At 40.6% G+C, this 24,610-nt stretch overlaps 1 protein-coding gene across 1 annotated transcript; it reads left to right on the top strand.

Moving 5' to 3' along the window:
• The first annotated feature begins 188 nt into the window (after positions 1–188).
• LOC124169201 (chymotrypsin BII-like) lies at positions 189–22,920 on the top strand. The gene is made up of 7 exons (XM_046547717.1): positions 189–254; positions 3,472–3,544; positions 5,911–6,067; positions 7,761–7,927; positions 8,082–8,171; positions 16,329–16,468; positions 22,679–22,920. The coding sequence occupies exons 1-7, from the start codon at positions 204–206 to the stop codon at positions 22,847–22,849; spliced, it is 849 nt and encodes a 282-aa protein (XP_046403673.1). The 5' UTR covers positions 189–203; the 3' UTR covers positions 22,850–22,920.
• The last annotated feature ends 1,690 nt before the right edge of the window (positions 22,921–24,610 follow it).

The following is a 24,610-nucleotide window of genomic DNA, read 5'->3' as shown; positions in this document are numbered from 1 at the left end:
CATTTTGCAATTTCTCCATTGGAGATTTTACTTTTCCGCTTCGATAAGGGAATCGTCACTACTTGGGCCTGATAAGTTTGATTCATTATCTAATCCTTTGTCAAATATAATTGAATTTTCTAATCGCTAACATTCCGCATATATAAGCTCTGCCCATGGAGTTTTGGATTGTCTATCCAAAGCAGCAACGGAACGAAGAAGACATGAAGATATTGCTGGCATCTATCGTCCTCATTGCTTTTGCCTTCACGCAGGTAAGACATGAATAATTTTTCTATTTTATTAATTTTATTGAATATTAGCGCTTAGACGCTTCAGCTTCCAATTTATCGTCCATCAATATTGAAAAAAAAAAACTATCATAAAGTTTTTATCCCCCCCTCCAGATTTCAATATTGCCACATTATTTTCAAGTTACAAAATGGGTACATATTTGTGAGTTTAAATGTACCTGTAGTAAATGAAATGGTAACTAGTGTTATTCTTGACGAAACTAGAGATGGGTGAAACATGCTATCCATTTTGTATTTAGTGTTTCTCTTGCTCCATAGATAACTATTAGACACAGTATTAACGTAAATAATGATCTAATTAATCTTTAATTGTACACGTCGTTGCTGTCTCTTCGACTGATCGTTTTATCCGTTAACTAATCAAAAACTGTTAACAAATGAAAACAGTTTAGCCTTTTCCTTAAATTTAAATTAGCAATCGATTAATTCATTAACTTCAACAATCCAGTACACTCAGAGTCTGAGCTTGGGAATATCCATGCGGTGTCTTTAAACAGGCCGGAGTGACCGATGTGACAACGTCGCGCGCCCGTCATCTAGGAGGCCTGCGGGATTGCTCTCACCTGCGACCAAGTCTATTGTTTCGGCGTAGAATATCGGCAAAAGAAATCGCTTTACGGCAAGGAAATCCACTAAAAAAACTGCTTTTTTACTTACCACGGGATAATCGTGCATCCATTACTGATTGTGAAGCAGGAGCAGACAGGAATGACACAAATTAGCCATGTATAAAACAAATGATTTTATTGAAATATAGTCACAGAATTGAAAGCGGTCACATAATTGTAGAGTATTTTCTCTTATTGGAAGTGTGTTTAGCGACATCCAACCTGTTATTCCTCACTTAAGTATAATTATTTAGAAATACATTTGTCAGAGTTTTAATGAATCTTGCAAAAAAATAACTGTTCGGTACATTGCACTGAAAACACCTGTCTTCATAAATTCCTTTTAAAATGTAGCCTCATACTTGGGTTCTGTTAGAGTCGTCATAATAGCAAATGCATGAAGACCAACACTTATTACAGAAATACAAGGAGAAATAAGTCCTCCATTGTCTAAGGTCATTTTACACGGTACACGGAATTCCGCAGGTTAGAGCTGCATTAATTTCTAAAATGGCGTGGAATTGCGCCTATGCATGATCGAAATTAGAACATGGGCTATTGTGCCGTCTCGCGTCCACGCATTCTCGCATGTTTTCTAGCAATTCACCGCTTAAACGACGCATTTTTGATTAAGCCTTCGCACGTACGTCAGATTGCGCAATTCCGTGTACCGTGTAAAACGGCCTATGCACATTTATCACAAGTTAAGTGCTACAATGCCTTCCTGACAGCATACCCACAAACGTAATTGAGTCCCGAATATTCCTCGCCAGTGATTAATATTGGTTTGCTCATAATTTCCTGGAGGTCTAACTGATTGAGTGTGAGCTCATCATCTTCCAACGCTTCAACTTACGAATAAATAACTTACCTTCGACTACAGCTAAGATGATAGGTTAAAAAATGAATCTTCTAACGTCATCTCCTGCAAAAATAGGGTTTAGAGGAATAAAATTAACTTCAAACGAGTCACGTCGAGTATCTTCACCACGAGTCCACTGTTGTAGAATGATAAACAAATAATAAACCGGCCTCCTCCGCGTTGTTGCCAAATATCATCCCTTCGGCCTGTTTAAAGACGGCCGAAGAATACCACATCGTATTGTTGTGCATTAACCAATCAATCCCCAGCATTGCGTTAACATATCATTATTGAATCTTAATTCTCAGAACAAGTTTCTACTTCAGAATAATTATTTTCGTCGAATTACTGGCTTTTTAAAGTGTCTCCAGTTCTAATTTTGTCATTTCCACCAGCATTTTCATTTATATAATTGTATTTTTATGACTGATGGCGCTTGGCATAAAAATCGGTGCGCACATACGAGACACCTTAGGAAAAATGACAGAACCCAGCATGTCCGTTAAGGCAGAATGAGGAATTTCCTTCAAAGGAATACTGATAACTCCCGGCGAAGATGTCGAGTGTACAAATCAAAATAAAAAGCAAAAGATGTAACTTAAGTTTTAAAAATTGCTTTTTTGTGTTTATTTACCGGAGTTTTGCCAGCGTTGCGTATACGCAGCATTATAAAAATCATATAATATGATGGAGATATTTTTCTCCAAAAATTCATCTTAAGTAGGCAAAAATAAATCGCAAAATGCGAAACAAACGGAGCCCCACATCCAGTCTGGGGAATAATGGATTAAGTAATAGTCTAGACACTATCGGAGGGCCTCGCTGAAGGGGGTGGGGCCTCGCTGAAGGGGAAGGCGTAGTACCGAGAGAGAGAGAGAGCAGGAGCGACCTTAACGTTGCCAAATGTACACAGGCACCCTAGTGTCCCACTGAAAAGGTGTGACTCATAAGTGGCCACAGATATTTTGGGCCCGGCGGCGAAACAATGCATACAATGTATATAAAGCTATGTAGCTACTTATTTAGAGGGGATTGAGGATAATCCCATCTCAGAAGAAGGATTGAAGTGGAAGAATAGGGAACAGTAAGTTATAAGTTGGATTTAAATGGAAGAATCGAAGAGCACCAAGACAACGCGCGAGATTTGGCAACACAGCTAGCAGATTCACGAAATTGACGCGAAGGAGGTCTGAGAGCGACTGAAATTCCGAATTGCTAGGCCACGCCTACTGTCTGCTGATTGGAAGAGGGAAAGTCACGTGTAGATAAACTTTCCCTCCTCTCACCCCAGCTCGTTTAAGCCACACCAGCTCACCCGCAAAGATAAACTGAACAGACCTTTAATTGATGTTGGTTTTCCGGGTGAATTCCGCGTCGACTCATTTTTGGAGGAAAGATCTTCACTTATCTGATATTTATGAAGGATTTTGTGAATTATCGTGTTCCTGTGGTCAATCATACATCGAGCACACATCTAGATCCCTCAAATTCATAATAAATGAACATAATAAGGCATCGGCTGATAAAGGAGGCGATAATCATGGAAATACCTTCAACAGGGAGCACGGATATCCTCTATCTTCATTATTCTAACGTTAACCAATCATCTATTTAATCACGACGTAAGCCTCCGTAATATTTTAGTCTACAAAATTATATGATAATTTCCATGAATATATTAACCTCAGACGCATCTTTCCTCTAACAGGCCAACAGCTATCCAACTTCAGTGCATTTTACAAGGCTACGCAATCTTGGCAAGATTGGGGGCTTGAAAAACGGTGAGTTGTACAAAAATATTGTATGTATATTTGGACATAATATCACTAATTAATTTTCTCCGGGAAAATATTATTTATCGACCTAGGTTTCGACACTTGAGAAGTCAAAATCCAGGCTCATGAAAACAGCATATTTGGCAGGTATTTGATATTGATTTATAAAGGGATGAGATCTATTAAAGATAATGAACGAATGAAATTGATGGCTTTAATAATTATGTATTATGAATTTAAACCTACATCTATGTATACATTGTACACTATATTGGAAAATATAATAAAAAAAAATCCCAAATTACCAAGAGGAAGTGGCTTAAGAAAGTGATTGGCTAAATATCGTTAGAGTCCTTTAAACGGTTGTAAGAATATTCGTACTCGCTGTGTTGACTTTTAAAGCTCTTAAAATTGCGGAAGATATCGTAAAAATACCTTTTATAATGATATTAATGAACAATACTTAAGAAATGGTTCAATTTCAAATGGCGACTTTATACGCAAAATAAAGGCGTCGTAAAGAAAATGACAGCAAAAGGACCTATATACGAATACCTTGACACTTTCACCCAATTTTAGGCGTTGCAACTATTTTTTTTATCCTGAAGAAGTATTTAAAGAATATTTATGCATTTAACCATGATAAAAAGCTTCTCTTCAGCGTTCTACGACTCCGCCTCATAAAAAGCAACACATTTTTGCGAGACCTCTCGGCCAGCAGTTATGAAATCATCCCGTGCTGTAGATCCTGTTCTGTAAATTTTTTTAACACTTTCCATTTTCATATATCGTAAGTAAGTCGGTCATCTTCAAAAGTTTATATTAATATATATTTATTTTCGTCAAATCTTTTCACGCTGTTTACCTTCCCATGATAGTTTTCAAATATATTTGCGACTGGTCCAGTCGTGCAAGATCGGCTTTTTAACTGTATTTAAACGAATAACATTGTCAGTAACCTTCTTCCCACTTGACAATACGGCTAACTTTTTCACGAAGCGTACACCATAGAGGTCTGAAAGCAACTGGCAAGTGAGTTTCTGGTGAGTTTCCCGGGGAAGAGGCTCCTCCTATCGCATTTTCATTGGCTAAGAAGAAGTCACGTCCCCCCCCTCTCACCCAGAAAAAACTTGGGCCTGCCTTATAGTCGATAAGATATTTGAAATTAACTCTATTGACCTTTTTTATCCCAGAGCTGCTTCCGGGAGAAATCAACTTGAGGATTTAGAAAACTTGAAAATTTTGGACTCGAACATAATTGTCGTGGCAGCTAAATATTTCTTCATCACAATAGGGTAGTTTCCTTCATCAAAGAAAACGAAAAGCATTGATTGCGATTCATTACCCACCATTAGTGTATTCAAAACATACAAATTATTTATTTTTATCCTCATTTAAAAGGGCCAGATTGGCGCCCATGCGATGCCACTCCACGTAACGTCCCATGGACCTAGTTTCTACACGAGAGGATAGGAGTTATACATCGTCTGAGGTTACCAATGCATGCATGAGGCGCAAAGCTCAGGGAAACATGTCTTAATAATCACTTATTAAAACTGGCTAAGGTCGGAAAGTTTTCTTGGTTTGATAAAGTATTAATAATCTTTATTCCAGCCAATCGCTACCAGCCAGCAGGGTACTCAGGTACCCGCTAGCAGCCTGCGTCGTATCAGCGCTAAGCCTCGCCTCAAGGTCACCTCACAGGGCGGCAACGGGAACCAGAAAAACACGCACGGAGAGATTTCCCGGCATTCATACTTACGCGTCACGTTTTCGCGCGCTTGAAAATTTTCACTTTTCATTTAATTGCGAAAAATAGATATCGTCCTTTAAAAATCTAAAAGCGTGAAATACGTACTTCAAGAGTAATAATCTTTCGATGTAGGCAATAAAAAAAGAATAGGAAACCACCCTATTTACGCTTAAAAACCGGCCTCGGTGGCGGTGGGGTAACGGTCTCGCTTGCCAATCAAGAGGTCGCGGGTTCGAGTCCTGCCTGGGTAGGTTTCCCCGGCCCAGGGCATGGTTGTTTGTGTACGTTTACTTGTTACATATGTTGAACACCCCGGTGTAAAATGGTCAATATAAGCTGTATCCGCTGGTATGAGTATAAATAAATAATGCGTCGTTTAGATATTTCCTGAAGAGAGCAGAAAATATATGCATCTTTGATGTTGCATAGAAGCAGCATTGGGTTATAATGGGTTAAAGAAATTTCCTTATAGGCGCTTCACTGATATTACGTAATCGTACAGAAAAATCGATCTTTAAAAGTTGTTGCGATTGAAATGACTTAATTATGCAACAATTTCGGTTTCTTCATCCTTCTATTTCTCAACATTGTTCATATAATTTTTATTTTTTACCAATAGGGAGCAGAGTCATCAGGCCGAAAATAAGTGGGGGCCAAGAGGCATCTCCTGGACAATTCCCATACCAGGCAGGGTTGGTCATTGACAATAAGTATTTCTGCGGAGCAACAATTATACACGAATCTTACGTACTAACTTCAGCAGGCTGTGCAAATTTGTGAGTAAACATTCTTTAAAATTTTAAATGCTCACTCATCATCACTGGTCAACAATCCTAGGATTGGTTTGACGCAGCTCTCCACTCAGCTCTCCTATCAGCTAATCTTTTCACACCTACGTAATTCTTCTCTTTCACATCTCTCTTTACTTGTTCCATATATTTTGTCCGAGGTCTTCCTTTTCCATTCTTACCTTCCACTTGCCCTTCAACGATTGTCTTCATCAGGCCATCATGTCTCAAGATTCATTATATAAATTGAATGGAGTAGCTGTGACTCCTCGGGATGATAATGTGGTGGTTTCCCCTTGCCTTCCACATCGCAGTACTACAGCCGTTAAAGTAAATGTTACCACGTCCGTAGTGGAATGTGTGTCGCTGTACCGACCAGTATGGTCTCCACCTTCGCACATGTGAAGAAGAGCTGCTGCCCTCTCCCCCTGGTGATGAGAGGCAAAATTGTTGGCGGCCCCCAGTCGCCAAGTCACGGTATCTTCGCAGGTTTTGGTATCTTTTAAATGGTCTACCTTACCCAAGGGTAGCCCAATTACCCCTCAGAATACCGCCGCTTTTTGTCCACGACTGCTTATTCGACGAGAGAACTCGCTTATCTCGCAGCTAACCTCTATATCTAAAGGTCAACCCACCATCCGCAACCCGGTGGACGCACTCGGTGGCTTTAAGCTCAGCTGCGAGAAATGCTCACTACAGAGGATAAATAGAAACTAACTAAGTAGCAATGTAAATTAATGATGACGTTAGGTTGAAAACGCACGATTTTAAAACTACATAAAATTTGAGCCATTGGCCCAGTTTTCCCTGTTGCCGGATGTTCTGGATAGCTCATGACTTCGAATACCTTGCCTTCATTTGCCACTGCCCTTGTCCAGAACATCAGGCAACAGGGCACACTCGCGGCCAATGGAAGCGATTTTCTAAAAAGGAATTGATAAGTGGCAATCATTAAAATCCCATCGGCATTTTTTAACATATTTTATATTTGAACATTTAGCTGCATATTTCGTGTATAATGTCTTCTTCATCATAAAAGATCAATAAGAATCCTTTATTATACTGTTGGTAGCAGTGGTAGCAGCCGAAGCTACCTTCACCGTATTCACAGTCGCAGTGATATCAAGTATTTAGTGATTTAGTCAGCGGCAGTGATCGACTACTCGTCTTCAATCACAGGTAGCGAGATATTGCTCATCACTTGGTAGCAGCATGCGCTATCTTCATCGAATTCATTGATCCAGACAAAGTGGCTTCGAGTATTAAGGCACCGACAGTACCGGCTACTTTTCTGTCACGGTGATTCAATCACAGTTAGCCATGTATATGTCTCATCACTATTAATTAGTAACTTTGGTACCTATTGGCATGTTATTAAGGGCTTAAATTTCATGACATAATGTTTCTCCACTCCGTAAAGGCATTAGGTATTTTTCTTTTCAACTGGATTGGATGCTCCCAAAAATACGAATACCAAGTTCGGACATATTCGATTGAAATTATTCCAATCATCGACTCCATTCAAACTTCGAAAAACCACAGAGCGTCATAAACCCCATTTCGCTTCCTTCCTTGTGGCAAAGAAAACGCGCATCGCTCATCTAATCGTATTTAATAATTTTAACAAGGATTTGGTTATGGCTTTCTTTCCTCTCATATGCTTATGCACTTTCTTTTCCAGCGGAAAAACATATCAGGTTTACGTGGGTGACATTAGACTGGGGAGGGATGCAAGCCCGAGGCAAAGTATATCTTCAAATGAGGCCATCATTCACGAGAATTTTGACCCGAAAACATATATCAATGACATTGCGCTGATTCGTCTTCCGCATCCCCTGACTTTTGACGGTAATTTTGAATATAAATAAATTGGAGCATAAATAATAATGGGTTACTCCACATTATTTTCTAAATATTAATATGCATATTTATAATTATACTCATGTTGGTTTTTAATTCTAGAAAACTGTTCCAAAGCATCAAACTTTGTTTTCATTTTCAGATAATATTGGTAAAATGCCCCTTGCCCCAAATGATGATGGTTTTGCAAGTACTGCGGGAATTATAAGTGGTTGGGGTGCCACTCTTAATGGTAAGTAATACATGCCCACAAAAACTCTTGGAAATATAGTTGTTCAGAAATAATATTTGAGTGCATTGATTTCTGCCTTGCAGCGGCAGGATACCCGTGTAAGTTAGTACAATCCCATACAGCACAAACGGTCGCAAGCTGGCATATAGCTCGTGTGTTTCACGTATTTTATCTCGTGTAAAAACCGTTATTACCCGAGTAAAAACGGAATAAATCTGGTGTATATATGGTCTTATGTCCACCACAAACCGGATAATACACGTGTATGCACAAGGAACACAATAACGGGACCGTTGTAGTTATTCCTTTCTCCACCAGGGTTAGGGTTTCTTGTTGATGACCGGAAAATGGCAGTGACCACGCAAACGGTGGCACTTTACTAATACTAAACAGGGAAAAGGACATAGTCAACATATTCGTTCGAATATTTTCATTTATTGTGTCAATAAAAGGTTCCTCTGTATAAAATAATTCATCAGGAAATACGTACAGGACAAAATACGAGTGGTGATGATGTGACAAAAAAAAATGGTGATGATGTGGGAAATAATGAAAATGACATAATGGATAGGATAATAGCGAATACGAGATGATGGATGGAACTTAAAAGTATCACAATTAACCCCTCAAGCGCGGCAGGCATTTAATTAAATCCCATCTCAGCGGCCGGATGAGATTTAAAAATCTTCGCCTTTTTGGTATACTATCATTCAATAATTTATATCTTTCATAATATACGGTCAGTATCGTTGAAAATTTTTGTAAACTTGCGTAATATAATGCGCTACAATATAATAATTTTTCGAGCGATTGGAAAAAAATATTTATTGTTTTATGTATCTCTTTTTATGAACTATTGAATAAAATTTCAATTTTGAAAGATTTTTATTTGGTTTCGAAGAAGCTACGAGATCTATAACATTCCATGCATTTAAAAAATACAATTACATGATGTAATTTAGTTATTTGGGGTTGAAAATTTCATAACAGATTGGATACTTTCGATAGGATTACCCGTTTCGCCTACTTGAAAATTTACCACTCCGCCCACTTCTCTGACTTTGTTCCAATATTACCGTGTCATTTCATATAGATAATCACATGCTAATGTTTCAAACGTCAATATGCAAATATTCAAATGATTTACCTTAGAAAATCTGCTCTGACATGATTTGAAGCAATCCAAACATAATCCCACTGCACATTTTTCACAACAGTACACGCAAACTCTTCATTTCCCATGTTACGCACAAACTGCACACCTCCTTTGAGACTTTGATTTCTTCCCAGCGGCAGGAATTGTCTTTAGGAAATCAATTTTTGTGAGTCTTGGTACTAAATTGTGTAATGAGTGACGGCCAAGTCCAAACAGTTCGCATGACGTTGGATATTTCAAAAATATTATTTCGCCCAATGGCACGCGAAATGATAAGTCAAATTTTTATACGTGTTTTTCCTGTGAACATCATATGAATTTAGGACTGCCTCATTCAATAGTCTCCTAAATAACTTCATACATCACTTGTAATGGCGTTTTCTTTCCATTACGTACAAATGCAATAACAGGTTCTTGAAATTCACCCCACCAATGATTTCACTATAGCCTAACACACAAACAGACTTCCGAGTCTCTTTTTTGCCTTTCAATTCTATTCCCATTTCGTAGGATCCCCAATTATAAAAAAATACCACACACTGGAAGTACACCCAATGATAATTTCAGCACACTGCCTGAACGAACACCACACAGCATGAATGATTCTGGTGGACTGGGTGGACTGAAGCTCGTGGTTTAGAAGCTCCCTCAAGAGACGAGAAAATATCTCGAAGGGGCCCTGGTATACGCTGACTGTTTAGATGGAATCTTATCTTCGTTGTTTACTGTCCAGGAAAAAAAAATAAAAAAAATAAATGCAGAGCGAAGCACATGGCCCCTTCGCTTAGGACGCTTAGGACTAACGAGGCGGACCAAACACACTTGGGGCTCGAGGTGACGACAAACGAGGAGAAGACGGAGAGATGGCATTGAGCTTAGAAGATACCGTATCTCAAGCTAAAGTAGCTGACCCTTCTAGACGTCTCTCAATTAGAATAGGCGGAAGTTTTCATGATAGAACAGCTGAAAGAAGGCGTTGAGTTTTTGGACCGAAGTCGTCAAGGCGCTGGTTTAAAACGGAATTTTATCGAAGCATTTTTTTTTTAATCTTGAAGGCATAAAACCGCTATGAATATTTTATTGGAAAGGAAAAACATTTCTTCAAAAGATAGAGTAATTAGTTTTAATTTAACATACAATATCGGGCGAAGAAAAAATATTATAAACAGTAGGTCAGGAAGCGTACTGGGTACGCATGACGGCGGCATACGAAATTTAAAGGGCGCGTACTGGGTACGCATGACGGCGTTGAGGGGTTAAATCACACAAGTTATATCGTTACGTCATTGTTTTCCCAGCGTTCAATTCGCGTGGTGCGAGGCATTCATCATCATCATCATCATCATCATCACTGGTCAACAATCTTAGGATTGGTTTGACGCAGCTCTCCACTCAGTTCTCCTGTCAGCTAATCTTTTCACACCTACGTATTTCTTCTCTTTCACATCTCTCTTTACTTGTTCTATATATTAACGGAAGTAATTCGAAATTACTGAGAATTTTAAATTAATAAGCATCATCCTAGTTGCAATTAATGGTTAACTCGTTTGTATCTCGACAGGAGCATTTATGTAATCTTAATAAAATAAACACCTATAAAATAGATGCCGAAATTGATTCGTAAAATGATTTAACTGGATTTCGTTGGGAAAATTTTGCCAATACTAAGGTGGACTAAGGTGACTTCATTGAATCATCTATCTTGAAACTTTAATCATGTTCATGTTACTGCTCATCTTAGCATCTGCATTAACACATTTTGCTTCATATTTTTTGCATATAAGGGTCAAGGGAGTTAAACCAAATTTACACAGCAATTACACGTGTAAAAATGGGCGAATTCTCGACTTATTCCTTACACCAAATTTCGACTCAATATACACGAGTAAATTTCTCCCTGTGCTGTATGGGGATAGATGTATTCCAGAAAAAATATAGATTTTAGGTGAACAAGTGGATACTTACACAATCAGCGGTTGAAGGGAACGGTGGTTTGGATTGTAGAGGGCAGAGTTTATCTCCAACTGAACCACAGGTGTGACCATATCCTTTCTCTGGTCTACAAGCCGTTTTCATTTGGCAGTTTAATTTCTTTTTCGCAGTATTACAATCCATTTTTGGGTGTACGTCTGCGTGTTTAATATTTAACTCAACGTTTCGTATGCCATGGATTTTGTGATCCAGTTATCCCGTACGTACGGGATGATGAATACAATTTAAGCCATGTGTGGAAGAGATACCTTTCAAAAATTTGAACAACATTATTCCAATACTGTCTCCGGTTTTAATAGTTGACGTTGTAAAGATTTATTTTATTTTCATTTACTTTTTTTTAAGTTATCTACATCTTCAATTTCATGACGACGTCCCCAGCAGGAAGAATGAAATGCCGCGTCGAGTTAAATATTAAGCACGTGCACCCGAAATGGAATGTAATAGTGCAACACTAATCGCTGCGGAAACCTTCAAACCAAAATTTCTTTTTGCAGATTTTATTTGGTAATGTACGATGGCTTTCCCTGGGATTTGAACCCTACACCCTTTGATCAGCAAGCAATCGCTATACCCACTAGACCACCACGCTAACGGATGAATGAATGAGTAGTAAAAATTGCACCCAGCAAATGAAATGGCGCTACAAAGCTTTCGCCAAAATAGTTTTGACTCTTGTGCTGAGCAGCTTCAGCCATAAAAAGCGTATGCAAGACACCCACAGTTTTGTGGTACCAATGAGGGACCGCGTACGACGTGGGATATGAGAAAGCTATAGTATCAACTAGATCTTCTACTGTGAGAATTTGCCGCAACCGCTGTTCCTCAGTTCCTCAGAGAGAGAGAGGGAGAGAGAGAGACTATCAATACCACTGCATTGTATAGATAGATTTTTCAGCGAGTGATAACGATTTGCGGCCGGTGGATTTATTATAAAGTCGCCAGTGGCGTTACTATGGGGGGATAAGGGGATAGATTCCCCTCCAAGGCCTCATAGAACTTTAAAAATTATTTTAAATTATTATCTAGTTTAGATTTGCCGATGACATAGCCGTCATAGCAGAAACAGAGACGGATTTGAAAAATATTCTGGTTAATATGGGTAGGGTAATGGGTAGACAACAACTGAAAATAAGCACGAAGAAAACCAAGATCTTAGTATGCAGCAGAAGAGGAGAAGTCAAGACCAACATTAAAATAGGGAGGCAAAAACTGATGGAGATGGATGAATTCTGTTATTTGGGAAGCAAGATAACTAGTGACGGGAGAAGCAAGAAATAAATTATCAGCAGAATAGCCCAGGCGAAGAGAGCATTCCACCAAAATAGAGACCTGCTTACAGCGGGAAACTTAAATATGGAAGTAAAGAAACAATTTATAAGAATGTACAACTGGAGTATGCTCCTTTACGGAAGTGAGGCATGGAGAATGACCGCAGCGGAGAAAGCAAGGATAGAGGCCTTTGAAATGTGGTGCTACAGAAGAATGATGAAAATCAAATGGATCGACCGAGTTAGTAACGAGGAAGTCCTAAGAAGGGTAGGAGAGAAGAGAAGCCTCATGAAAACCTTAATAAGAAGACGGAACAACCTTATAGGCCACATCTTGAGACATGATGGCCTGATAAAGACAATCGTCGAAGGGCAAGTGGAAGGCAAGAATGGAAAAGGAAGACCTCGAACAAAATATATGGAACCAGTAAAGAGGGATGTGAAAGAGAAGAAATACGTAGGTGTGATAGGAGAATAGAGTGGAGAGCTACGTCAAACCAATCCTAGGATTGTTGACCAATGATGATCTAGTTTTGTCATGAAATAACTGCATCTGCTTAAATTGAAATTTTTAGTGTCAAAATGATGTAAAATGTTTTTCCAGGCATGCCATTTTTCAAAAACTTTTCCGGACCCCGTTGCCTGGGGGTGGAGGGTGGCCATCTCCAGCTTCACACCCCTCCCCCCCAGAGCCTATCCCTAGTTACGTTACCGAAGCTCGCTTATTTCATTGGCAAAACGATGGTCCAGGTTTCCCACGACGTAATCGCATTTGGTCTTATCTGAAGAGAAGTTTGCCAGCCAGGGGCGGATCCAGGATTTCTTTCTGGGGGGCACAAGCAAGACCGTATCCAGGATTTTGTTCAGGGGGGGCACAAGGATATCTCGTAATACAAAACGAACGCAATGACAATGGCACCGTATTAAAAATCTTGCATATTTTTGAGAGTCTGGGGGGGGGGGGGGCACATGCCCCCCCGTGGATCCGCCTATGTTGCCATAGAAATTTTGCTCCAACCTCGGCTGATACTGAATGTTGCCAGAAAGGGGGCAGTTTCGTAGTGACGCAGTAGATGCCAGCAGTGTTGACGTCGGAGGACAAGGTCCGTCAAGTACCGACCTTTACCGACCTGGGGGTGTTTCAGAGTCTCATAGGATTGGCGGCGTCGGAAACGGATTCATTCCGAGTCGATCGGGAACCTATCCTACGCTCGTCTTCCGTGCGTGTCACACATACTATCGGAAAGCGTTCCGCTTTTGGTATGACGTCAACAGTCATCCTACGAGAAAACGTCACAATTTTCAAGAGACAAGTGAGCAGCGAAAATAACCTCCCGCAAGATTTGATTCTTGACAAGGGAGGCGAAAGGTATATACGGGCATTAGTAAGTGCTAATTGATACATCGACACATAATTGACGTTGTTGCCGGGTAAAATTATCTTAGAATTGTTCGTCTGTAGTTTATTTAACGTAATACCCTGTCGTTTTGAGCAAATTACGGGAATGAAGGAAAATTTTGAACGAGTTTGTTCTTTCATTCTCGTGAGAGCATAGTTGATTGTTCTTAAGAACTAAACTACAGGTAGTCGCGAAATCCATAATTTTTTCCAACAACATGTGGTTTACTTACTCTATTTTTTAACCAAATTGTCATATTTTCATTCAGTATCTCAATTAAATATGAATATTGACCATCATAAACGATGTTATGGCCTTCATGATATGCCGTTAACGTCTTATAAATATAGCGATTAGGAAATACAGCGATTAAAATAGGTCGAATAGTGTCCATTATTAGTAATGGCTTGAGTTATGTACGTTTAAATAACGCAAAATAATTGGTAAGTTTGTTATCTGTTTTGAACGTTCTCGGTTATTTTTATAACACCATTTTATTTGGTACGAAAATGACAAACAGTTGCTATCGATGCACCTTTAAAGATATCTTCTAAATTATAATTCAGTGTGCGATACTTCAACAAAAAAAAATATTCGCCGCAAAAGGGGATCGACCTCATAATCTCTGCCTCCCTGCATCCTTTCTTAACCCACTGCGCCGCCGCCGCTTCTTCGCAGCCCGTCGAAATGTGTAAAATATAAACAAGAAGATGGTATGAGGGAGCTTCCGTATAGTTGTTACCGTGGCTATTCCCGTTATGCTTGATCTAAAATTTCATATTAAAATGAATATTTAGAATGTACACCATGGAATCAACTGAATTAGGTACATAACCACGTCTAATTTCGATATAACTACGATGCCAAGTCACACACACAATCATTTCAAAGTAGACAAATTGTTATACTTCCAAACCCACGGACACGTATTCAATGCATTATGCTACCTGCATATTTGTAAGTCATTACGCCATGCATTCCAACTTGTTTCACGTTCTTTTTGCCAAATTACTCGTCCAAATAACAATGCAAACGAACTTGCACCGACAGTGCTACAGACTGCTCATTCATCGTCTAATTTACACGAGAATTAAAGTCACTTAAACCTATATTACTATATCAGAATATCCACATATATCAGCACTCATGAAATAAAGTGATATTATTTTATTAGAGCCAAATACTTAATAAAAAACAGCATTATAACATATCACCATTCCCAACCGGAATGAGTTTCCGGCACCTCTAGCCCACTCGACTTCTATCCGATCGGAAAGCCGGCCTTGAGACGATAGGAAGCCAGTCTGAAACGCACGGATTGCCTGGCCGATAGTAAGTGACGTAGAATCCGCGTCAAGTCTCCCGATCCGCTCGGAAAGGGAGACTCTGAAACACCCTGCTGGTCGGGGGATAAGGGCAGCGGTGAGCCCTGCCGCGATGAGAGCGTTGTCTGATGTTGCATGTTGGAGTTTAATAAATGCTAGTCCTAAAGTCGCTAGAGATTTTCCTTTCTATGCGTGAAAAGGTGGTGTCCTAAAACCCCCTGCAACTTGCCCATTAGGCGGCTGGCGAGGTTGTACGCAGATGCAGCGTTAGATATGGTTAATAAAAGCCTTAAGTAGTTGCCGAAGGGAACGTCTATTTCCACTTCTGAATGCAGACTGAAATCGGTAGCAGACATGGGTATCTTTTGCGTGGAGCTAAGTGTGGTCGGAATGGGGGTGCTTGGGTAAGACCAGCCTCGCGGGCATGACAGTTCGAGTATTAAGTCACCTACAGAGACTGCTACTCTTCAGTAAAGGAGATTTAATAACAGTTAGCGATATATACCTCACCACAAGTTCTCAAGTATCTATGAGTTCTCAAGTATCTGTGAGATCCTCAGTAAGGCAGTGACCCGATATTTCAAAGAAAAGATATTTACGCAATATTCTTGCATTGTAATCATTCAGTAAATAAATAGAGCAATCACCACTGTCGATATTTTTAAAACGAACGTTTAGAAAACAATCAATCACAATTTTTTCACCTGCATCACTATCATGTGTGGTACATAAAAAATTGCAATTTTACTTGCGTACACATCTTCATGTCATACTTTAGTGGTTACATATTCTAAAACTGTGTCATACATTCCCAAGGTATTATTTTCAGAATACCATTGGCTAATCAAGATACTGAGGGTTTTCTAAACACTTTCGGCTTTGATATGAGATGTTGCCTTCTTTAGTTAATTGTTAAATATATATAATCTATGATTTTCCAGAAAAAATGACCATTGTGTCGTTCCGGTTGGGTTCTGTCCATTTAATTAGACACTCATTTTCTTTTTTTATAGGGGGGGAATTGTCGCCCACACTTCGCCACTCTCTGGTGAGGATCATAACAAATGAAGACTGCAGAGCTGTCTACGGGGATGCAATTGCCGACTCTATGATTTGTACTGTGCCACAAGATAATAAGGGGGGAGTTTGCGGAGTAAGTACTTAGCTAGGTTGTAACTGCGCAACCTTATAGGAAAAAGAAAATTTTGGAGACTGAATGAAATATCAAGTTTTTTTGTTTGGAAACAGGGTATCACCATATAATAAGTTACTGGTATAAAGACATTAGAGAAACAATAAGGTTTTCCGGTGAAAAAATATACACTTCCTCTCTAAGTAATTCAACGCAACGATAGTTTGAAATGGAGAGGTTAGAGTTCACCTTTGAAAAGTTATAGTCGCATTTCAAAATGATAAAGGGTTTTTATGGAAATGAAATAGAATATGAATCCTAAAACTAGTATTAAACTGTGCCCTAAAAACTTAGGATTTAATTTTACTGTAGAATTTTTATATGGATATATTTGTGTTACGGAATATTTTCATTGTGCTATTATTAACAAAAACAGAGGTACTTATAGGTATTTATCAACTCAACACTCCTGGGCTTTTCGGATGATGATTCTCCTCGGGTTCCAAATCGCTAGGGTACTTGTTCCCTTGAAAAGCCTCCTTTTTTTGAGGCAGCAAATCCCATTACGGGACCGTGTTCTTTCGTTCCTTCGGAGGAAGATCTTCGGTGTGACCGGTTCCGGCGCAGGGTCGTCTGTGTTTGTCCCAGGGTCGGACCGGGAATTCTGATATCCGTCGGAGCTCAAGAAACTTTGATTCCGTGACCTCCTGGAAAACTTTCGGTGTCCATCCGAGGTAAAGGCTACTCGAAGGGATTTTCTCTCTGCTACTGCCAGGATATGATGAACAGATTTGCTAGCTAAACCAATCCATACTGGTGAAGCGTTTGAAATGATGGGCCCAATTATGGCCTTATGGAGATGCACTCTTCTGTGTTGCGGGAAATTCACGTAGCCAAGCATTGATGATATCTAATGCCTCCGTAATCCCACGATGGCTGCATTGCGGCGGGCGTGATGCTTCACGGTGAGTCTGCGATCCAGATGGACTCCAAGATATTCCACCGCTTCTTTCCAGAGGAATTTCGTACACCCAACGACGAGTTTGCCGGATTCCTTCCGTTCTCTGGAGAAAACGATGGCCTGTGTCTTCTTCTCATTTACGCCAATGCGCCACTTGGCGTACCAGTCCACCAGTTGGTAAGTGGCATGCTGGAGGTACGTAACTGCCATTTGTTGGTCCGCCGATCTTGCCAGGAATGCCGCATCATCCGCGTACAAAGCTGCCACCATGTTGGTCCCGAGGTTTCCTTAGATATCTGCATTGAAGATATTAAATAGCGCCGGGGAGAGTAAGCTGCCCTGGAGAACTCCTGCTCGGATCCACCGTGATGTGGATGTCTCCGCTCTCCAGGCAATTCCAGATGAGGAAGCCAGGAAGCGAAGATTCGCAGAAGCCATCTCTGATGTCCGAAGCAGTGTAGCTTCCACAAAAGACCTTAGTGCCACACCTTGTCGAACGCCATGCTAATGTCGAAAAAGGCTCCAACCGTATGACAGTAACGACTGAAACATTCCACGACGAAATTCAGAATGCTAGCGACTTCATGGGTCGTACATTGATCGCTGCGAAAGCCAAACTGTTGCGGCGGCAGGATGTTGAGCGCGTCCGTTGTCTCCAGCAGGCTATCCAAGATAACGTGCACGAACAGCTTCTCTATTGTATTCAACAGGGAGGTCGGCCGGAAGTTCTCTCGCAGAGTCAGCGGTATCCCCGGTTTCGGCTGGCAGATCACGCGAGCTCTCGTCCGCAGACCAGTGAGGTAACCAATTGACAGGCATGCCTGAAAAATAATAAAAAAATAATTGCCATGGATTTTCGCATTGTCTTTAGAGCAGCATTGGTTACTCCGTCTGGTCCGGAGCTTTCCTGGCCTTTGTCCTTTTCACTACCCTGAGAAGGGAAGGTGGTGACTTTAGGCATGGATCCATCTGATGGTGGAGTCAACTGTTCCCCGGGCTGCTACCATTGTTATTCCACCACGAGCTCCCTCAGTGGATTCGGGATCCCTACTGCTGTTGGTGAGGGTGAGAAGATGTCTTCCAGGTAGTAAGCCATCGCCTCCGCCTTGTCCACTGTACAGCTGATGAGTCCCGTTGGCGTCCTCAGCGGGTCCTCCTCTTCTTCCGCGTTTTCGATTATCAGGGCCTTTGCCATCCTCCGGAATGAGCCATTTTATAGGTCCAATGAGGAGATTTTCCTATCCCATGACTGCTGACGGAAGTCTGTGATGAGGCTTCAGACGAGGTGTTGAGCCAACGCCTTGTCCTCAGCATTTTTCGACCATTGATATCTTCGTCGTAGACGGTTTTTCTTCCTGAAAGCAGCCGTGATCTCCGATGGGAGGGCGATGTGCAAGTTTTGACCGTCTTCGAAGGCATCGACTTGTGGAAAGCCTCAGAGACGATCGTTGTTAAGCAGGAAACGGTGTTTTCGATCTCATCTGCGTTTCTCAGTGCTGCGGGTTTGATGTTGTCCTGGATCCCGGCGGTAACCTCCTATCGGAAGACATCGCAGTCTGCGTTGTTGTAGTCCTTAATTACTCTCTCAGGAAGCAACACCATGCGCCGGTTGTGATTAAATATGACCGGGAAATGGTCGCTCTCCAACGCGTTTATCGTCCTCACCGTGAGCACAGTCTGCATATTGTGGACTGCGATGTTCAAAATATCGCCTTCGTTGCTGTAGCTGAAGTGAGTTGGAGAGCGCAGCGCTAAGACTCTGCATTGGTGCGCAGAAATCCATCGGAGCAGTTGGCGTCCTTTGGCGTTGGTCACGTTGGAGTTCCACAGGTGATGTTTCGCCTTGAAGTCTCCCGCTGCGATACTTTCGTTACCAGCGTTAAATAATAATACATCCAAGTCTGCCACTCGGATAGTTGCTTTCGGCAAGCAGTAGACACTGAAAAGTCTCAGCGGTCCATCGGTCTCCAGAGTGATGGCTGTCCCTTCCAGGGAAGAAGATCCGGCAGCAGGCATCGCTGGGTAGCAAGACTCTTCGCTACTAAAAGATCGCTGTGCCGCCGCCACTGACTCTGATAGCCACTGAATCTGAGCTTGACACCGCCTTTTTCGGTGAAAATCACCGAAACGACCCGGGGCATACTCTTAGGGAAGATGTAAGGCATCTCTTCCGATTTCGAATTCGTGGCGGGTGACGCCGACGTCAACGCGGGGGAATCCTCGGAAGCTACATTGTGGGTTGGCACCCTTTTCAGGATGCCGATGAATTCCGTGAGTCAATGTCCAAGAGATGCAGTAGTCGTCGTGATGAGTTAACAGGGTGAGCAGGGGGCCGATTGTGTAACTTTACGTAAGAACGTAAAGATCCGGTTTCCAAGGAGTTTTGATCAACTGCTCCATAAGGGCTACCATACACGTTCAGTTTGACATCAAAGCCTGAACTGTACAGTCCAGGCCTTGACGCAGAACTGACAGTGTGGCGATGCCTTGAGGCGGATTAGACCGGACGGCTGTCGGATGAGAAAACAATAAGGCCCGGCCTCAAGGTCGCTTGGCCTTGAGGTCGGGTCTCATTGTATTCCCATCCGGCCGTTCGGCCAACGATCCGCCTTAAGGAATCGCCACATACTGTCAGTTCTGCCTTCAGTCCGGGACTGTACAGTCCAGGCCTAGAGGCCAAACTGAATGTGTATGGTGGGCCTAAAAGTTGAAGGAGCGATTGTGTAACGTTACGCTTGAATGTTTTCCGGCTCTTGATCGAAAGTATCTCGGCGTCAACTAATCACTTGACGTTACGACCATCGCCAATCGTTCGCAGGTGATGTTTGTGATTTAATTGAAATGTTTATAACATTTCATGGGCTCGCTTGTTGTCCCTTACTGGAGTAACGGGAATTTTGCACTCACTTTTATGTATTTATCGGAGAGTTATAGTTTTAATGACATGAACTAGCAGTGCAAAATGAAATTAATAAGTACAATTTGTTAGTGATGGTTTACTATGATACAAAAATGAGGAAGTTTACATTTTCTTCGCTATTTTATGTTTGTGAAATTGAAATTATCCTTTTTGCAAGCTTGATTTAAACGTGTATAACTGCACTATAATATCTTTGCAAAATTATATTTTGCACAAGGTTTCATTTAATCCGGAAAGCCGGGTGGGTATTTACAAGTAAAATTATTTAATTATACACTCATTTAGAGTTTATTTTAACTTCTCAATGACGTCGTAAATTAAGAAGAATTGATATGTTTTTACGTTCTTCAATTAATGTCTATGATTCGATATGGTTTCCTCAAAAAGGCAGAATGTCCGAACTGATATTCGGGTGTTTGAAACAAGAGGAGATATCAATGATGACTATTAATATTTGCCCTTTCTTTCAAATTATGGGTGAAAGGTTTGTGATAATGAGAATGTTTTTGATGGAGAATATTAAGGTACTCATTTCATGAGTTACATGGTTTGTTTTAACTATTTACCTAACGACTATTATTAAAACATTTCTTACTAATTGACACTCGTGAGTTTTAATTCCTGGCAAACACTCAATATGTGGCGGCACTGCTCCTTCTTGCGGACATACAAAGGTGAAGATGGGAGCCAATCAGTATCGAATATTCGTTCATAAATTTGATCTAAATAAATTTCCAAGATAAAAAATAATACAAGTTATCATTTAGCGAAATGCAAAAGTAAGAAAACGGACAGTTACAGCGGCATTTTAATATAATCGGCGTAATCTCTGTGAAAACTACTTATCCCAAATATCAGCTACGCTCCAACAGAAAGGAAAATATTTAAAATTGAATCGAAAAAGATTGCTTAGTAGGCAAACTTGAATACTTTCAATAATAAAAACTTATATTGGCCAATTGCCACTGAAACCAATATTATCAACTTAGTTTCGCTTTTCAAAACAAACACAGCCACTCTGTCTTATTGCGCATGCGCACAAGGAAAACAATCGCGAAACGTATTCCCAATTCCAAATAACTATGACAACATCCTAAATTTCGATAGCTTGTTGACGATCTTCCATATAGAATCGCACCTACGGCTAACGTTTGCATATTCTTGGGAGCTCATTCGAGTGTGAACGGATCTCTAACTAGCTATTGAAAGGTAGACAAGTTACACAATCGGCCCCCAGGTAGGCAGCACTCCTACAGATAACTAGGGATTATTCAAAGATCTCCAAACCGAGATTTATATCCGATGATGAGTCTTCGCTATCCCTCTCCTCTAATTCCAGTGCTGATCACAATTCCAGTGCTCAAGTCTGCTATTATTATGGCAATTTCCACGAGCTTTAATGCCCTTAAAATAAAGCACTTATTTTTACTATAGAATATTTAATATGGATCTATTTGTGCTGCGGAATATTTTCATTGTGCTACTTTTATGGCAGTTTCCACGAGCTGTAAAGATGAAAAATCACATAAGTGTCATGGAATGAAGAAGTTAACATGTAAAAAATCGATTAATACTGTATTGCTCCTCTTGAAAAAATATTCTCAGTTCTCTAGAATTCTTGTTGTTTTTCTATACGAGGTGCATTCAAGTTCTAAGGTCGCCAATTTTTTTTCTCCAGACTGGAAACAAATAGAAACGTGTCTATTGTTTTTCTAAGGAGTGCGCACTTTTTGTCAATACTTGAAAGAGATGGCTGAACTGTAAGACAGATAGAAGTCTTTCGGCAGCATCTAGAATGAAAACTGTTTTAGATACTGGAAATGACGACGTTTTTCTCACACGAACTGCGTGCAATCATTCTTTTCTGCACTCGGGTGGTGTGATATCAATTGAAGTTCATAGGCAACTGAAGGAGATATGTGATGATACGGTAATGGATATGTCAAAATAGCATCAATGGGTGCTTTAATTTAATGAAGGTAGAACATCGAGTGACAACAAACCAGAACAATGAAGTCAAATTTTCCAGTGGTCAAAACAGACTCCTAAAGAAGCCTTCGCCTCGGCCATGGAACCTCGGTGTCGACATTGTAAAAACGTGTACATCTGCAGGAATATTACGTCGAGATTTAAAACCAGTTTCATAGTTTTCGGGTGATTAGCCAGATAGAAAAAAAATCGGAGGCCTTAGAACTTGAATGCCTCGTATTATAGGCATTCTTATGGTACATCATTGAAGTTTGCAACGAAATTTGAAAGTATAGTCCCGTATACAGTGAACAAAGGCAAAAATTCGCCATCTGCCGACTTTGAATTAATGATTTGATGAAATGTCTCGTTTATTATTCAGGGCGACATTGGTGGACCACTTAAAGCGATATACCAAATCGACTGCTGTACGACGCAGATTTCCCTGGCAGGAATAGCCTCTTTCATCAACTCCGGAGGTTGCGGCGTTGGACCTGATGGATATACTAGAGTGTACCACTTCGTTGATTGGATAAACTCTCACATAGAATAGAGCCATGGCGAAATTGAGAATTGTGTGTAGAAAGTAAGCGCATAAAATAAACAAAAATATGTTCTTTTTAATGTTTTTATTATTTTTTCTGAAAAATCCACTCTCAAACTCAGACACACCTCAACTCGAATCCAGCATGAATCGAAGAAGAGCATCATTAAATAATGTGTTGTTCATTTTCTCTGTCAAGAAATCAAAACTATTGAAAATTTTATCCAATTTGGCGAAATAAAAACCAGGAATTCTGCTTTAAATTATTATATGTGTTACGCAGAATGAAAGTTCTTTTATTTTTAAACATGTCATACTCTCTTGCTCATTGTCTCGGCATTAAGAGACTTTAAGAGAATGAACTACAATACTATAGTGATCTGAGTAACAACCGAGTTTCCCAGCATAAAAAAAGGTTGCAGAAATGTTTCTCGGGTTTTCCACCGGTTGATGTCGTCCATGTCTCCCGACGTTTCGATCCGCACCTTGCTGATCATCCTCAGGGGATCTCCCGAATGCCGTTCTTCGAAAAATTTCCAGTATATATACACTCCATCCGAGGTCAGGTGTAACCTGATTGGTTGACGATTATTGAGGTTCGTTCATTCATGTTGAGGCATGTTCATTCGGAAGATCCCCTGAGGATGAGCAGCAAGTTGGGAGACATGGACGACATCAACCGGTGGAAAACCCGAGAAACTTTTCTGCAACTGATACGCCGGGTAAACCTAAGATCATACCTTAAAAAAGGTTGCCTGTTTGTCTGTTCGCTATAAATTTCCATACGACTGCATGGATCGCGACCAGAGTTTGTACATGGAGGTATTACATGCTCCCGTAGCCAGTAGTCCTACTTTCGGTAACGTCCGACGAGTTCTCCAAATTACCGAACCCTGCAAATGCGCTCGGCGCCACCAAGCACCCATTTCACGCTCCCTGCTTACTCTTCCACCTTACGATAACATCCCTGCTCTATCATGTTTGTTTATCTTTGTGCGAGGTGAAGGCCGATTTGGTGGTATCCAGCAGTGGCGCAGCGAGGGGGGGGTTTGGGGGTTAAACCCCCCCCCCCCCCGAGCTCAGAGAAATTTTTGAGTTTAATCTATTTTACTTAACTGGATTGATATTACTGATATAATAGTGTAAGGATTAATTAAATATCCCTCAGAAAGTCATAAAACTCACCATTTTGAACCGTTTATCTTAAAATTCCGCAATTTATTAAGCTCGCACCTACCGCTTATCCTGGTGGTTAGTCCATACCCCCACACACACCGGTATTAGTTGCACATAAACCCACCCCAGCCTTAAATCCTGGCTGCGCCCCTGGTATCCAGTTCCAATACTGCCTTTTCTTGCGACTTCACCGTTCGTAAGTAAATATCCCATGGATAAGCTTTCTGTCCTTTGAGACGTGTACGGCATCACGTCGTCGAATCATGGAAATTCATAACGTAACCTCAAACACAGGGCACTCCTTTCGTCAGACACTGAGTAGGCAAGGGAAAAACTCCACAAAAATACAAGAGAAATAATCAAAAGAGAAACAATTGTGTCTAAATTACAAGTCACGTTACATTTAATAGCATTTGAAAGTGAAGATAATCAATGTAAGAACTATTTCAACAATCTAATTTATAAAATCATCGTGTCACGGGTTTTTGTAGACAAACTACTCCGAAACGACCCGACCGATTCCTATGAACTTGTGTGTGTACGTTCGGATGGACTGAGAATACGTTTTTAACTATATATCATTCTTTTCCAGAG

Source organism: Ischnura elegans, chromosome 12, assembly GCF_921293095.1.
Source record: "Ischnura elegans chromosome 12, ioIscEleg1.1, whole genome shotgun sequence".
Classification (NCBI taxonomy): Eukaryota; Metazoa; Arthropoda; class Insecta; order Odonata; family Coenagrionidae; genus Ischnura; species Ischnura elegans.
The sequence above is the reverse complement of the archived record's forward strand: the minus strand, read 5'-3'. Positions and strand labels throughout refer to the sequence as shown.

Excerpts from the sequence above, each read along its gene's own strand:
- LOC124169201 (XM_046547717.1), top strand. The coding sequence starts at position 204 with ATGAAGATATTGCTGGCATCTATCGTCCTCATTGCTTTTGCCTTCACG. Across the intron at positions 7,928-8,081 it reads GCATCCCCTGACTTTTGACG|ATAATATTGGTAAAATGCCC; the intron begins GTAATTTTGAAT and ends TTTCATTTTCAG. Across the intron at positions 16,469-22,678 it reads ATAAGGGGGGAGTTTGCGGA|GGCGACATTGGTGGACCACT; the intron begins GTAAGTACTTAG and ends TTTATTATTCAG.